Raw genomic sequence first — 15,438 nt, 5'->3', positions numbered from 1 at the left:
GTTTCATTAAGTGCTTTTATATATAGGTTGGCATGTTTCTTTAATATGGTTTTATACCCTTATCTGTAAAGCCGTAAATTATCTCAAATTACTTTAAAAGAATCTGCCACTCTGGGGGACCAGGAATCGAATCTGGGCGATCGAAATATTCCAGGAATTTGTCATGGGTTGGCTCTCTCGGATATCTCGGATCCCATCCCTCACCATCCAATGCTCTTATTTTGGACCTGATCGAACCCACGATGGGTATGGAAGAAAGGAACTCTTAGGTCTTACAGGGCAGATAAAATATAAAATAAAAATATTCATGGATACTTTTTAAACATATTTTCCGAATTTATTTTATATATATTCTAAATGCTAAACAAATGTAAAAACTGTAAGTAATAAAAACACATGCATTGGAAGCATTTTCGATTCAAAATTTTCCAAGAAATATCATAGTTGGAAAAATTACTCATAAATTCTAATTCTTCTCTAATGCAAAATTAAAACCACACGAAAGAATGATCAATTTCTGAATAGAAAAAAGAAAAAAAAATCGATCAAGACTGCAGTCGACCAAATATTTTAATTATGGAATATTAGTCTATATCATTATGTAAAAAATTAAACTATTACGGATATTCGAAAGTGTATTCTTATTATATACAGTAAGAAAATTTCAGTCAAATAACAATCATTTTTTGGGGGGTTTGTTTTTAAACCATAAGAGCAACTACTGGATGATCGAGCCTACCGTTCTGAAGGGCCCGGAATCAAATCTGGGCCAGAAATTTTTTATAGGCGGTCTATCCCTGATATATCGGATGCCGGCCCTCATCACCACGAGTGTACAAAACCACTGAATACTGTCATGGTTTCGCTCCTTAACGAAGGACTGGCAAGTAAAGTTTTCGTGTTTTCTTCACGTATCTAACCTCTAAATAGGAGCCAGTTTCCCATAGAAAGTATTTCCGGGAGGTATCCCTCTTGGCAGATCGTCTTATGTTGCATTAGACCCACATCTCTTCCATCTCATTCCTCCCCTTCATGGGTCTAGTCAAATTCACAATGAGTATGAAAAAAGGGCCTCTTAGTATGTCCACTGGACGGAAAAAGCCAACAAAAAATGAAGAAAAAATAAAAGCACAAAATTCATTAACAAAACATTAACACTTTACAACGTATCATTATTCGCTAGAGTTGTGCTAGATTTTACGTTTAAATACCGTTGATAACTATTTCGTAACACAGGATACATCCAACTTAAAATTTTAATGTCGTCACGCCATAATTCGTTTAAATTACCTTCATTAAATTTAATACGATGATTTTTCAGTATTTAATGTTTTGATTGATAATATTTTTAGACAATTATTCTAAAGGCACGCTTCATAGAAAACAATTAGGTTGATTGAATTCGACTTATTTTAGCTTATTTTATTTATTCTTAATATCCAATAATTATTATTTTTTTATAATCACGTATGTACATAAAATTTTCTGTCTTTTTATTATTTTGGAAGTTATAAATTAAAATTTATAGTAAGTTTATAGACTTTTATTGTAATGTTTAATGTAAATTCTAATGTTAGAAACATTAGAAGAAATTAAATTAAACTGTCATATTTCAAATATATTCCTCTAAAAATTATAATTTTAATGGTTTATGTATCTAAATTTTAGAAATTAAATTTATTTTAAAATTTGCAAAGAACTTTTTCGATTCTAGACTCAAAATTAGACTCCATTCTTCTAAAGCATAAAAGTATATAAATAATATTAAAAAAAATAAACATAAATAAAATTCCTCACCACTTATCATTAGAAGTTTTAGTGTAAATCACTTTCATGTGATTTTTTTTACATTAAAGACTAAATTTTCGGTCTTTCTGTGTTCAGAGAATGAGTCAAATGACCTGCTGAAAGCAGGAATATAACATACACACACATAAATAATATAAAGTGTGACAATAAATAAACAGTAGATTTAAAAATATAAGAGCGATTTTATAAAGTTATAGATTAACTTTTTTCGGATAGATGAGTGCTAATAATTATAGAATTAAAAAAATACAAACTACAGTATATATTTTATTTCTAATAAAAAAGAAAAGAAGAATAAAAACTATATCAGTTATATATTAATTTAGTTTATAATTGTTAAAATTTATAAATTATGAAAACTGAGAAAGAACTTTTTAATATATTAATTGAGACTTTAAATAGAGAACATTTAATAAAATTCATTTTAAGAAAATTATAATGTTACTATCATCAAAGTAAAGTTTTTTTTTATAATTAAATTTTAAATTTGAGCAATAGAATCATTATTTAAAATAAAAGTTATAACTTAATAAGTGCTTATTCATAAATATTTTTAAAATAAATCTTTAAGTAAAATTAGATAACACTTTTTTATACTAAAAATGCTTTTTTTTAAATGATATTTAGTTTAAAAAGTTTGAAGTCTCTATCTATAGTTTCTAAATGTATGTTTTGCTATTCATAAGTCTCGTAAATTCCTATCAATATTATGCTATAAACAGTCTAACTACAATATACAATTTTCTTTTTAAATTATAAAATAATTTCAGATTTTTGAAGAATAAAAAAAAAAAAGAAAATTGTGACTTTAGATTTCAACAGTTAAATTTTTGTGCTGATTAATGTTGATGTTAATTAATTTAAATTTCAATTAACACGTAAATTAATTACACTGTTAACGCGTTATGAATTAAAATATAGACATAATTTAAATTGTAATCTTACCTAAGCTAATTAGTATTAAATGACGTCACGGTAATTTATCCCATGGACAGGTAGAAATTTTTGAAGGGGGGATAAAAATTATCTGGATAAAAACCGACCTTACGAAACAAACACTAACGATTAAGTGATGGAGCGAAACCTCCACACATGATACATTCAATCCGATTGGACGAGTTCCAGCCAGTCACGTGGCATTGTTTTCTGGTGTTTTGCACTTTGGTCACCCAGGTAACGGGTAGAGGAGGAGTCGATAATGAAAGCAGTGAGAAAAAATGGGAAAGAAAAACTTCGATTTCATTTCTTGTTTTTTTTTTTTTATTGCATTACTGAGTATTGACCTGTTTTGTGCTGTTTATGAAATAAATATTTGAATTTTGAATAGGTATAATACTTAAAACACTAGATTGTGCGATAACAGTCACACGATTTAATGTTTTAAGTCTCTCAACTCTCAATAACCAATTATTTTGTATCTTAGTGAGATTTTATATGCCAGTTCTTATCGAAGTGACAAGTCTTGAAAGTCTCTACCTGTAAAGGAATGTTAACTTGCTTTACAAACTTGATAGAACTTCACGTGATTCTGACGTCACATATTGACAGTAAATCACGTGATATGATTGATAGAATGTCGATTTGTATTTATATTTTCAAATATATCATATTCCATCATGCTTCCTATTTTGCAATATGTCTTAGCTCTTTCATTAAATATACTAAAAATACGAATGATGCATCGAATTTTAATTTAGTTTACGTATATTTTGTACAAATCTAAATTTTTTCCATATTTATTTCGAGTCACTGAAGATGTTTTCTCTTCTATAAAAGTATCGAAAAAATAAGTTATAAACATAAAATAATGATGATTTAATTATTAAATAGGTAAACTTACCGCATCATTTCTAAATTATAATCACGTGAACGAGCTGCAGCATATGTCATTCTGTTAAATGAGAGTGGCATCGGGTCATCTTTCATCAGAACTTTGTCATGGGGAGATGTATTTTGAATTCCAGGAGGGGTCTCGTAATTATGCTCTTATTTCATAAATTATATGTTAATTAGTTGAGAAAATGGACTCGAAATATTATTAAAAGTTATATTTACCGTTACATCTACGAGTAGGCTGTCTTAACATCAGATTCTTATATTTAAAATCAGCACAATTAAAATAATTTGGAAATTCTTTTCTGTCAAATGAGATCGGTTGTTCGTGTTTACAATCAAGGCGAGACTTATGGCAAATTTCTAAAAACAAATTCAGAAATATTTTTAATATAAATTTTAGTACTTATTATTTAAATATTTTATTTTTTTAATTTGTTATAAAGGCAATTATTTTTTTACTCTTTTCTCTTTATGAATGTAGCGAGGTTTTTTTAAAAATACCCATCGTGGGGTCGGCCAAACTACGCAGGGAGCGATCGGGTGATAATTGACGATTTCCTGAACTAATTCCTATGAAAAATTTCTGGAATGGCTGGCAAAGATTCGATCCCGGACTCTCTAGAACGGCTGGCTGACCACTTAACGCAGTGGTTTTCAACCGGGGTACCAAGAAAAATAGTGATTAGCAGTGCCATTATACTTCTTACATGTATTATTAATATTACTAAAAATACGAAAAATGCAATAACTACATTGATAAAGAAGTAGGGATGCTACAAGAAAAAAATTACCAGGTAGGGGTGCCACAATCAGAAAAAAGTTGAAAAACATTGCCTTAACATCTTGGCCATCCGGCTGTCATCTTCTACAGTTGTTAAATTAATATACTAAATTCATTTTAAATATTTTTTTTTTAAATAAGGCTATTATGTGTATAAAAATTTTCATTACTATTAATTTGTTGTTATAAACGATAATTTTGAATTTAAATATTAATTTCAAAGTAGATATTATCACTGTTCTGCGATTATCAAGGCAATGAATAAATTTTCTATTTCTATTAATTTGTGTTGTTTCTTTGTCTCATAATTTTATTTACTGTAATTTTTTTATTCTGAATAGCTCTAAGAACAGAATGTTAAAAATACAGAATTTTAGCTTTACTACATTTTAAAAAATGGAGGCACTGTGTGTAGGGGGGACGATTTTGTTCACCCACTTTGAAGCTTAAAGATTTATTTTTTTGTCGAAAATTTCTGAAATTTTGCAGGAAGGTGTGTGTATTAGGAGGATTGATGCTATTAAATTTTGATGGTTAAAAATCAAGAGGATGGAGCGATAGAAGGGTCACGTGTCATATCGTAGGGTCGAACCTAATGAAGATTTTACTCGTTTTTAGCATTTACAATTATCTACTTATTTATAAACACATCCCATTTTATAATAATTAATTATATAATTGTTTTTAAAAAATAAAATATATTAACAGATTGCGCCACACACAATTTTAAATTCTTTTGCCAAGAAAGTTACACAACTCGTTGCTGAATTTTCTATGCGCGAAACTACTATTTTTATCTTTTAATTGTTAAATGCAATGATATTAACAAAATAAATGTTATATCGGTTGATAGTAATTAAAATACGTTTATTCAACGCTGTCTAGACATTTTTAACAGTTTAGATGCAACAAAATCTGGTATAGTAACATTTCAGGACATATCGAATATATTTCCGTAAAAAAAGTTCAAAAACTCGACACTATAGTATTTTTAGTGCTGATTTATCAATATTAATTTATATTATTCAATATTTGAACAGTTAAAGATAAAGACAAATGTTAAATCTTATAAGTTAATATTTGAAGTCCTCCTAAGAAGAACGTTAATTGTTTTGCAGCATTTTTTTGCTGCAAAACAATTAATGTCAATTAACTACTTTGTGATTGTTTTCCTGTTCCTAATGAGAATAACAATTTAAGTTACAAAAATTTTAAAAACGTTTGAAATTAACAAGTTGTATTATTTAAATCAATAATTTCATCATACGATTTAAAATCGTGTAATTGCGAGAACAGCCACTCTACAAAACATCATAATTTTATTTAATTTTAAATTAATATATGACTGTAATGATTAAAATAGTCATACTTTAGTAATTATTTCTCATTTTTATTTTTTTGAGACTTTTTTCCATAAGGTTTGGTCAGGCCTACAATGGAATCCCAGCCAAATGACGGGAAGGGATTCCATATATCCGGGACAGACCATCCATGAAAAATTTCTGGGGTTGTTGGCACGGAATATCCCAGCTCCACCAGAGCGGTAAAGTGTTGCCTTAGCTGTCTCGGCCATTGAGATTTTTCTTGAAAGCACTAAGAATATTTCTTTTTCAAACCGTTTGTGGGTTTGATCGGGTCTACAAGGATAGACAGATAAGGAGAGATTAAGCCCGATAACCACTCCTAAAAACCTGAGGTTCCTGCCAGAACCTCAATCCTAGAGCGAGAGAGAGGAATTGACCTTTTTTTTTAATCAATTTGGCCATTTAGCTTTCATCAATTAGTAAGTTATAAATAAATTTTACACCAATAAAATATAATAAAATAAAACAATTAATTTATGAAGAAATGAAATTACTTAATTAAATAAAAATATTTGAACAATGTCATCGTTAGTGACTTTTTCTACTCTAATATCCTCTATATTGGCAGTCTCACTCAGAGTCAATCCAGACACATTTCTAATAAAGAAATCAGATTAGTGTCTTTACTATAATTTGCTTCCTTCTTCTGCTTCTTCCCATTTATCTCTAGTTTTATGGTTCAATAAGCTTTTCCACGATCTACCAGTTATGAGATCTCATCCCATCCTTCGAAAATTCATCTTACATGTCCTCGACTTAAGATCGGACGGTTCACATGAATAGAGATAACTGTAGATAAATGCAGACAAATATGGCAAGAACTGTATTACTCTATGTCTAACGCGTAATAATACACAACTTCTAGGATTTTACAAATCAAAGCAATAAACGTAAGTCTTTGGTGAAAAAAATAAATACAGCAGTTGGACGTAAGTGGAGAATGGAAAATGCTTAACAATAACTAGACAGAGAGACTTACGTTCGTCCTTAAGTTTTGGACACGTGTGTACAACATCTACTATTTTAAGTTTGTGTATTCAATCTTCATTATTATGAATTATGTTATTAGAAATATGAGCCGGCGTCGGTATTTTTTCTTCAGGAGCTCGTCTAAGACATCTTGGTCCATAAGCTGACATAAGGATGCCACGTTTGGTAGAAGGATAAGCGCCTTTATGTCACCATTCTCTAATTCTCCATTAGCCCGGTGAGAAGAGACATTATCAGGAATGAGAATTGTCATTCTAGGCAAGTTCTTATCCTTCAGACATTTTTTCGTGGAGGTGACAAACTATTTAACTATTAACAAAAAATATCACTGTCTATCCATGCCGTTTTACACATTATTATTTAATAATACTGTATTGCAAGTCTACTGTATCCCCAGTTCTATTATAATTTAAATCCAAAAATTCATTCGTAAACAAAAATTCTCGTGATAATTTATAAAATACTTAAAGAAGAGGTTATCCGAATTTATAATACTTGCATCTCTTGGACTTACATCCGAATTTATAACACTAAATCGCTAATTTTTGCTATATTCCTACATTAAAAATGATTAGTCTGTTAATAAAATCTAAACTTCACATTTTCGTGTGAGTTTAAACAATTTTAAAAAAAAATAATAATAAATATAGATCCACTATTGCTAAGCAGTTTAAGAGCAAATCTCGAAAGCGATCGTCCTTATTACCAACGTCTGCATTCGCCACAGCTGCTTAGATTGTTGAGCAGATATAAACATGATTACCAGTCAAATCTAATGTGTAATAACATCTATAAGCCGAACTCTACGTGTACAAAGAACTTAATCGAATCTAAGTAAACCTCTAGGAATAATAGCCTACTATGTAACTTTATATGAAATTATCGCTTCAGTCTGACTAATACAAGCAGGAAAAGTTTCAACCTGACTGAACTGTCAACGTGTGATGGATAATGACCAAAATCTCCAAAAATTGAATTAAGGACAAAAGAAAAACATGGTTACTTACAACAGACAGGTTTACTCAACGAAGATGAAGTTGTTAGGAAAGTTAGGGGTGAAATGAATGAGGAAAGCAAATCAAACAAGCAGAAATAGTTGAGGAAGATCTTCGTTCAAAAATGAACCAGAAATGTCTGAAGAAGTATAATCTCATTTTAGATATTAAATTATATTTGATTTCTTAATATTTATCCTATACATTTTTCTATTAACTTTTTATACTTTTTGAATTATTAATTTTTGGATTTTTTTTTATTTTACTCTTTCCGCTCTGTAGACACTAAGAGGCCTTTATATCAAGCCTGTCGTGAGCCTAGCCGAACTCACGATGGGCGCAGTCAGATGGTGTGGAATAGGACCCGACGTATCCAGATCAGACCACTCATGAAAACTTTTTGAAAATTCTTCAAAAAACCTGGATTCGATCTCGGATTCCCTACAACAGTAGGATAACGCTTTAACCACCTCGGTTATCCGGCCGTCGTGATTTGGGATTATTTATGAGAGAATTATTCGGGTTACTTACAACTTACCACAAAATTTATAAAAATATCCAAGCATATACTGAAAAGATTTTATATAACTTAAGGTTGAACATTTTTATAAATCCTAATTTCAATGAAAAATTGGTTATTACTAAAAAAAATAACCAATATAAGAATAAAACAGAAAACTAGAAATACACGCTTTTATAACAAAAACATAATATAGGCATACTTTCACTTCCCTCTCATAACTCCTCAATTAATTAATTGCTTCAAATTAATCTCTTTGATACAGTTACAATGTATTTTTTAAACATAAATCATGACCAAATTCAAAAATAATTCCTTTTATAGTTTTCATAGAACCCACAAGTGGCTATTATTGTAGATACCATTGATCGTGGGTTCGTGTCGCATTACAAGACTGTATACGTGAAGTTTTCCGAGTTTTCTTTACGTGTCCTTAATAGCGATCAGAAAGACCCCCAGGAGGCATTCTCCCCTCTTGGCAGATTCTCCTATCAGTTGTTTTGCCATATCCCTTCAAACCAACCAAATCAAATAAACTTTTATTTTACTGCATAACATATTTGATTTTCTGACCTATTTACATATATTCAGCTAATTCTCTAAAGGTTAATCTAATATTTCATAATGATCATGATATCATTTATTATTCAGTAAAATAGATCTTTTTATGCATTTTTAATATTATTTATTATTATTTAATATAGGAATTTATTCTGATCAATAGACACAAACTGGTGGTGGTTCGTGCGTCGCCAACGGGTTGGCCATTTGGATTTTTCTGGATTTTTTTCATGTTTGTAACAACAGTAATGGGCACTAGTTTCCCATAGAAAATCCTTCCGAAGGAAATCCTCCCTCGGCAGATCGCTCGTGAATAGAGTTGCCGTATATAAACAGCAACAACAAAAATAAAACCTTCGCATAACATGCGCTTATGGGAACAGCAATTGCTCCATAGACTTGAGTTCGTAATTGAAACTTGAAATTGTGCGTATAACCCGCGAGTTATATGCACAATTTTATGAAATATGATATTTTGGAAGTACAGTATACTTTTACAACTTTTACCCTGTTTAGATGTAATCTTATGCTAAATTATGAGTGCGCAATTGCTTTTCTGTGGAATAATTTAAATGTTAAGAACAATTATTTATTTCACAGAAAACTTGTAATTTTTAAAAACTCACGTGTCTTCCGGTCCAGACCGGAAGTTCGTATGTAGTTAATCGGGGTTTCCGACCCCTAAATATGGAATATTTAGAGGTTCCATAGGGGTAGAGTTCTATATTTCATCCGGATTTTAGTGGCGTCTTGTCCCTGTACATCATACTTTTCCTGATAACAATGGAGTCATGCCGGTCATCTACCTAACTTCGTTCTCGAGAAAATTTTAAAATGAAATCATGTGACTTTCGGGCTGGACCGGAAGGCACATGTTTTCACTATGTAGTTAATTGGGAATTAAGGCACTTAAGCTTTTCATATTTGGTCTCAATTTCCATCTATCTCTCTCCATTCTCGAGATTAATGGACGATAGTGGAAATTTATAAGCCTTATATTTTACAATTGCAGCCGTAAAATATTGAAATAAATTGATTTGTCTACGGAATGCCATAAAGAATCATATCTAGCAGTGTTGACTATAAAACTTATATACTGTAAATACAATTATTTACAGTGTATAGTTAAATAGTTACAGTAAATAAAACACATAAATATTTTGTCATATTTCTAAATACTGTATTTTTAAAATAAAAAAACAAAAAAAACAGAAAAAGTAATAAGATAATCCATAATTATTCAAAGGAAATATAAAACAAATTTTTAAAATTATAAGGAAATTTTGCTTTGACTTTAATAACAATAATAATTTTACTATTTTAAAGAAAATAAAATTGAAATTTAATAACATTTCGCGTTCAGCATAATAAATTTTTGGTTGATGTTGCTTTTAGATCTTTTATATATACGAAATATCTAAAAGTAGCTTTAAGTAAGTTTTATCTTGATTAACAAAATATAAATAAAATTCTAAGATAAATGCAAAAATATATTTAAAACAGTTCGGTATATTCTATTACAACGGTGGGCAACCCCCGGCCCGCGGGCCAGCTACGGCCCGCGAAAAGTTTCTATCCGGCCCGCGAGATGTTTAGAAGAAATTATAAATAAATATTTTTCGATGTAATTCGTCTAGTTTAAATTGAATATTATTTTCTGAAGTGTTGTGGCAGCAATGACAGGAAAAAATAAGGGAGTCATTTCCTTATTCAAACAAAAAATGGGAGAACAGAATTTTTCTAAATTATTTATATCTCATCGCATCATCCATCAAGAAAATCTATGTGCAAAAGCTATGCAATTAGAAAATGTAATGTCTGTCGTATCCAACTACATAGTGCTGTTTTTATTGTGTTTAAAGTCACTTAGATTTTACAAATAGGTGAGCCGTTCACAGCCCGGCACACGCATTTGTAAAATCTAAGTGACTCATACAACATGGAATTCATATAAAACGGAATAATCAACAGTGTTATAGGGGGGTCGACTGTAGTAATTAATTTCTTTTTATTTATTTATTTATTTATTTCATATTTGCAGACTAAAAATTTACAGGTCACAAGGTGTCAATTAACTACTATGGCCCACGGAAAAAACGTAAAATTTATTCTGGCCCATGTTATAAAAAAGGTTGCCCACCCTTGTTCTATTATATAGTTATGAATAAACAAACTATATACAATGATTTGAATGAATTTTAATAAAACTTTGGAAATTTTTAGAAAAAAATGTAATTGCGTTCAGCGTCAGTTAGTAAAATCTATAGTCACAGAACAAATTCTTTTTATGTGAAGCCTTTTAATAACAAAATGTTTTCAATTAGTGAAGACTTAAAAATTTTTCTGCCACGAGGACACGAAAATGGTTTTTTTAGCAAACCCATTATGAGTTCGGCCAGGTCCCCAGTGTCCCATGTCCCTCACCACTCGGCTACTCCGACTGGTGAGGGACATGGTCTGACATAACCGAATGGACTATCTAGAAAAATTCCTGAGATTTTTCGACCGTCCAGATTTGATTTCGGTCCCCCAGAGCAATAAATATATTTCCTGCATAAGCTATCGGCCAACTGACCGCGAGGCGTTTAATTAAAAAAATTACGTATTTGTTCTTGAAGGTAGCGAAAGTAAAAAGAAAATGGAAAAGAAAAATAGAAAATGTAAGTTTGGTTTGGTTTGTTTTGATGGGATATGCAACGCAACACATTAGCGATATGTTTATGTGTTGCGTTGCCATATCCCATCAAAACAAACCAAACCAAACTTACATTTTCTATTTGTCTCCCGAAAGAAGTTTCTGGCAGAAACTAGCCCTATCTAGCTAGATGTCAAACAGATAAAGAAAACCCAGAAAACTCTTCGTGACAAACGTCCAACTATTAAACCCAGTAATTCTATTTATTCGACCACTGGTGAGCTGCACTTAAATTAGCAGCAAATAAGATGCAAGAAATAAAGTTTTAGACTTGTCTTGCGTCCTAACTTCTTGAACTTTTGTAGAATACTTTTCATTTTATTTTTTAAATCAAGATGCTTTGTATTTACAATTGGGAAAATATTTGAAACCTATCCAATCTTTTCAAGTGTAATGTGTGATGCTCTAAATTGTAAAAATATCTAGGCACTCACGTTAACACTCTTAATTAACTTGTAAAATAATTTCTTTCCTAATAATGGAAAGTATTGAAATCGTGTCAAATTTGACCCTCCGATTTTTTTTAATATCCACGTTTTAAGACCTCCTAAACCCAAAAAAGTAAAAAAAAAAAAGGAAAATAATTCAGAGTATGCTTTAGCATCTACTTCATTTAATATTTCAGAATGGGGTAGTGATTAAGAAGCGAAATTTGTCTAAGTATATAAAGAATATTGATGCTATTAAATTTTGGCGGTTAAAGATTAATGGAGTGAAAAGATAGAGGGCATCATGTGTCGTATCTCAAGAGTGATCGAACTTAATGACGATTTTACTCGTTATTAGCATTCAAAAACTTTTATAAGTCATCGCTACCCTTAAAATTATTAAGCGTTTTGCCAAGTCATAATAGTTGATAATATAAAAAATTTTTTGATAAAATCTCATAACAGGTGGTGCCATACACAATTTATTCATTATTATTATTATGATTAATATCTAATATAAAAGTTGTTTTTTAAATAAAATATCTTAACAGCCGGGAAAGTTGTGAAACTCATTGATGGATTTTTTTTAAAATTGTTTACATTTTTTCGCGATCATCACAAAGAGACTTTAATCATTTTGTAGGACTAGCATTCCTGCCAGAAAATTTACGGACGACATTTCGTCTCGTTGAGAAATATACACACCGGCAGATTTTAACAGTAAGGATCCTAAAATCAGGTAAGCGTCTTCACTTGGGATCGAAGTCAATGTCAAATTCTCATCGACATCGACCTTTCTCGCAATCTGAACAAAAGGCGTTTCAATTTTCACTCGGAGACAGATGGGGACCATCGGATCGCGAGAGAGAAAATTTGAAACCAATCATGATGTCGGATCGAGGAACGCAACACATTAAAAATTCGTGTCTCAAGAACAAGGATCCCTGTCCAGTGCGGTTTCATCGAGCCGAGCCATTATATTGTCCGTTGGCCTAGGCATACTGGAGTCTCATAGAATCCTACGAGACTCCAGTCCGAAACGAATTTCCTCCGGAATCATTGAAGCCCGGAGAAAACTTACTTGTACAACGACAACAAAAGTTCCAACTTTGGACAGTTGTAGAATTGTATTGTTAGAGACATCCATACCTATACAGGTAACTCTAAAAAAACAAAGGTTGAGACAAAATTAAGTCATCTCTCATCCCAAATCCACTGCAATAAAGTATGTGTCATATTTCCGCTCGCGTCATTAGGCGTATCTCGATTTTTTTTAAAAAAAATGCATTAATTTTGATTTCTGACTGGGAGCAATCCCATGGCACCGCAAATAAATTGTTTGAAGAAATAATAAATAACTTTCTTATATTAGACTCCGCAAATATACTGTACTATCTTACAAATCGGCTTCAGAAAGCTTAAAAAACTCCTATACGGGACTTGAAAAGGAATCTATTCTTGTCTAGTGATTTGGCTGGCTGTCGCTGTGGGGATTCTCTCCTTTTTCTTTTTTTCGACTTTGTAAAAACGAAGAGGATTACACGTCCATCGTGAGCTCGACCAGGCTGTAATGGAGCGACAGGGTAAAGGATAGTGGTCAGATCGGAAAACCAATGAAAACTTTAAGAATTCGATTCGGAGTCCTTATGATAAATGCTTAAGCCATCTTGGCAGGACTCATTTCCATCTACCCTATCGTACAGTGTTTTAGGAAAAAGCTGACCCACTGGCCAAGACGGTCTAGAATATGCTGGCTGAAATTAGTTTGAACCGCTGTATACTGATTTATAGCGTGGTCATCGTCATCTCAAGGATAGAACACTCAATATTTGACGTCACAATGCCGCCGAAGCTCCTACTTTAAATATGGTTAACTTTTAGTTTTACTTTAAAGTTTGTTAATTATAATAGAGCAAAAATTCCATTTCAGTATATTAGATTTAAATGATTTAATATTACTTTTAAATAAAAATCAAGAAAAAATGAAGGTGATAAATCTGTTTAATATAATTTACTAAAAAGTTTTTCTCTATTACATAACCGGCTTTCAAGTATGAACTTAAAATCAAAATTTAACCAGGTTTAAAGTAGGAAACTTGGACTGCTCCGTCTCCGCTCTTAATGGCAGTGACCAGACCCTAAACACCGGAGTTCGATCGGGGGTTCACTCGCGCCTCACTCGGACGAGCTGGCAGCGGGAGTTTTTTCTGGGTTTTCCTCCTCGCCAATGACTCCTGATTAGGGGCCAGCTTCCCCTCCAAGTCTTCCCGGAAGGCACTCTTTCCCCCTTCTCGGACTGGTCGTCTTCGATAAGGCCGCCTCTTCGGTCGCTGAGCGATCTTCCCCTCTGTTCTTCCGGAGTGAAATGCGGGAGATACAACACTCCTCTATCGAGATGAGATGAGAACTTGGACTGAATTTGTGATGTCATACATTTATACAGTTACACAAGGTTTTATTTTTGAAAGTTGAAATTTTTTTCGTATTTATAATATACATAAGGAATAATTCGAAATGTTTCTACCAATCATATATATCTTCGAAATGTTCGAAAATATACATGATTGAAAGACGATACGCATCCATTACTCAAAAATATTGAAGTGGCAAAGAACACACGACCTTATAAACCCGGTAACAATATACCAGACATGGGCAAATGCGGCTCTTTTTGAGTTACATGTGGCTCTTGCTGAAAGTGTTAATTTCTGCTTTTTATTATTATTTTTACAATTTTATTTCCACAATTTTGTGAAAATATGTTTATTAAAAAAATTCAATATTTGTTTTATATTATATTTATATTATATAATAAAATCGCGGTTCAGAATAAAAAAGTACAGAACTGTGGCTCCCGTGCATTTTGCAAAATTTACATTTCGGCTCTCACTGAACTCTTGCTTGCCCACCATTGCAATATACAGTACAGTAAATCTGTGTAATTATATAGTTTTAAACAAAACTAACCTGTAGTCGGATTAAATGTCAATTCTTCAGGTCGAATTTTTATAGCTTTGTATTGAGGACAGATGTTTGTCCATCTTTGATCTGCGGATGGTGCAATTTCGTACCATTTTGCATCTGGTTTTAACGGTACGCTGCATTTAGCCTGGTAGATCGGGATAGTTTCAGAATTATTATCAGATTCATCGACTGGTAAGTGATTAAGTTCGCTTTCGTATAGAAAATCCGACCGGTAATTATTTTCGGGTTGTTTCACGAATCCATACGAGATATTGGAAAAATAAGGAGCATATCGCATTTGCCATACTAATCTATTCCATTTTTCTCTTCTAACAACATCTCTCCAAATATTCTGAAACTCCAGACCAAGATAATAACTTCTGTCCATTATTATTTATTGTTTTGATGATTGCAATAATGAATCGATTATTTTGTCAGAATAACTACTTCATTATCACAGATTTTATTGTTAAATAATAAGATTAATATCGACTG

General features: G+C 31.5%; 1 protein-coding gene across 1 annotated transcript; it reads right to left on the bottom strand.

Annotated features, from left to right (window-relative positions):
- Nucleotides 1–3,062: 3,062 nt before the first annotated feature.
- On the bottom strand, nt 3,063–15,391 carry LOC111633484. Its single transcript, XM_023378065.1, has 4 exons — nt 14,947–15,391; nt 3,865–4,005; nt 3,650–3,794; nt 3,063–3,576 (listed from the first exon to the last, which is right to left on the bottom strand). Exons 1-4 carry the CDS (start codon nt 15,329–15,331, stop codon nt 3,546–3,548), a joined length of 702 nt encoding a protein of 233 aa, XP_023233833.1. The 5' UTR covers nt 15,332–15,391; the 3' UTR covers nt 3,063–3,545.
- Nucleotides 15,392–15,438: the final 47 nt, after the last annotated feature.

This window comes from Centruroides sculpturatus, unplaced genomic scaffold, assembly GCF_000671375.1.
Source record: "Centruroides sculpturatus isolate CEXI.00-Female unplaced genomic scaffold, Cexi_2.0 scaffold618, whole genome shotgun sequence".
NCBI classification, from domain to species: domain Eukaryota; kingdom Metazoa; phylum Arthropoda; class Arachnida; order Scorpiones; family Buthidae; genus Centruroides; species Centruroides sculpturatus.
This window is presented reverse-complemented; position numbering and strand designations above follow the sequence as displayed.

What these genes read in the sequence shown, in the direction of transcription:
- LOC111633484 (XM_023378065.1), bottom strand. Translation starts at nt 15,331, where the DNA reads ATGGACAGAAGTTATTATCTTGGTCTGGAGTTTCAGAATATTTGGAGA. An exon ending in GCCTACTCGTAGATGTAACG is followed by an intron (nt 3,795 to 3,864) that starts GTAAATATAACT and finishes TTATGAAATAAG; the next exon opens with AGCATAATTACGAGACCCCT. An exon ending in TATAATTTAGAAATGATGCG is followed by an intron (nt 3,577 to 3,649) that starts GTAAGTTTACCT and finishes ATACTTTTATAG; the next exon opens with AAGAGAAAACATCTTCAGTG.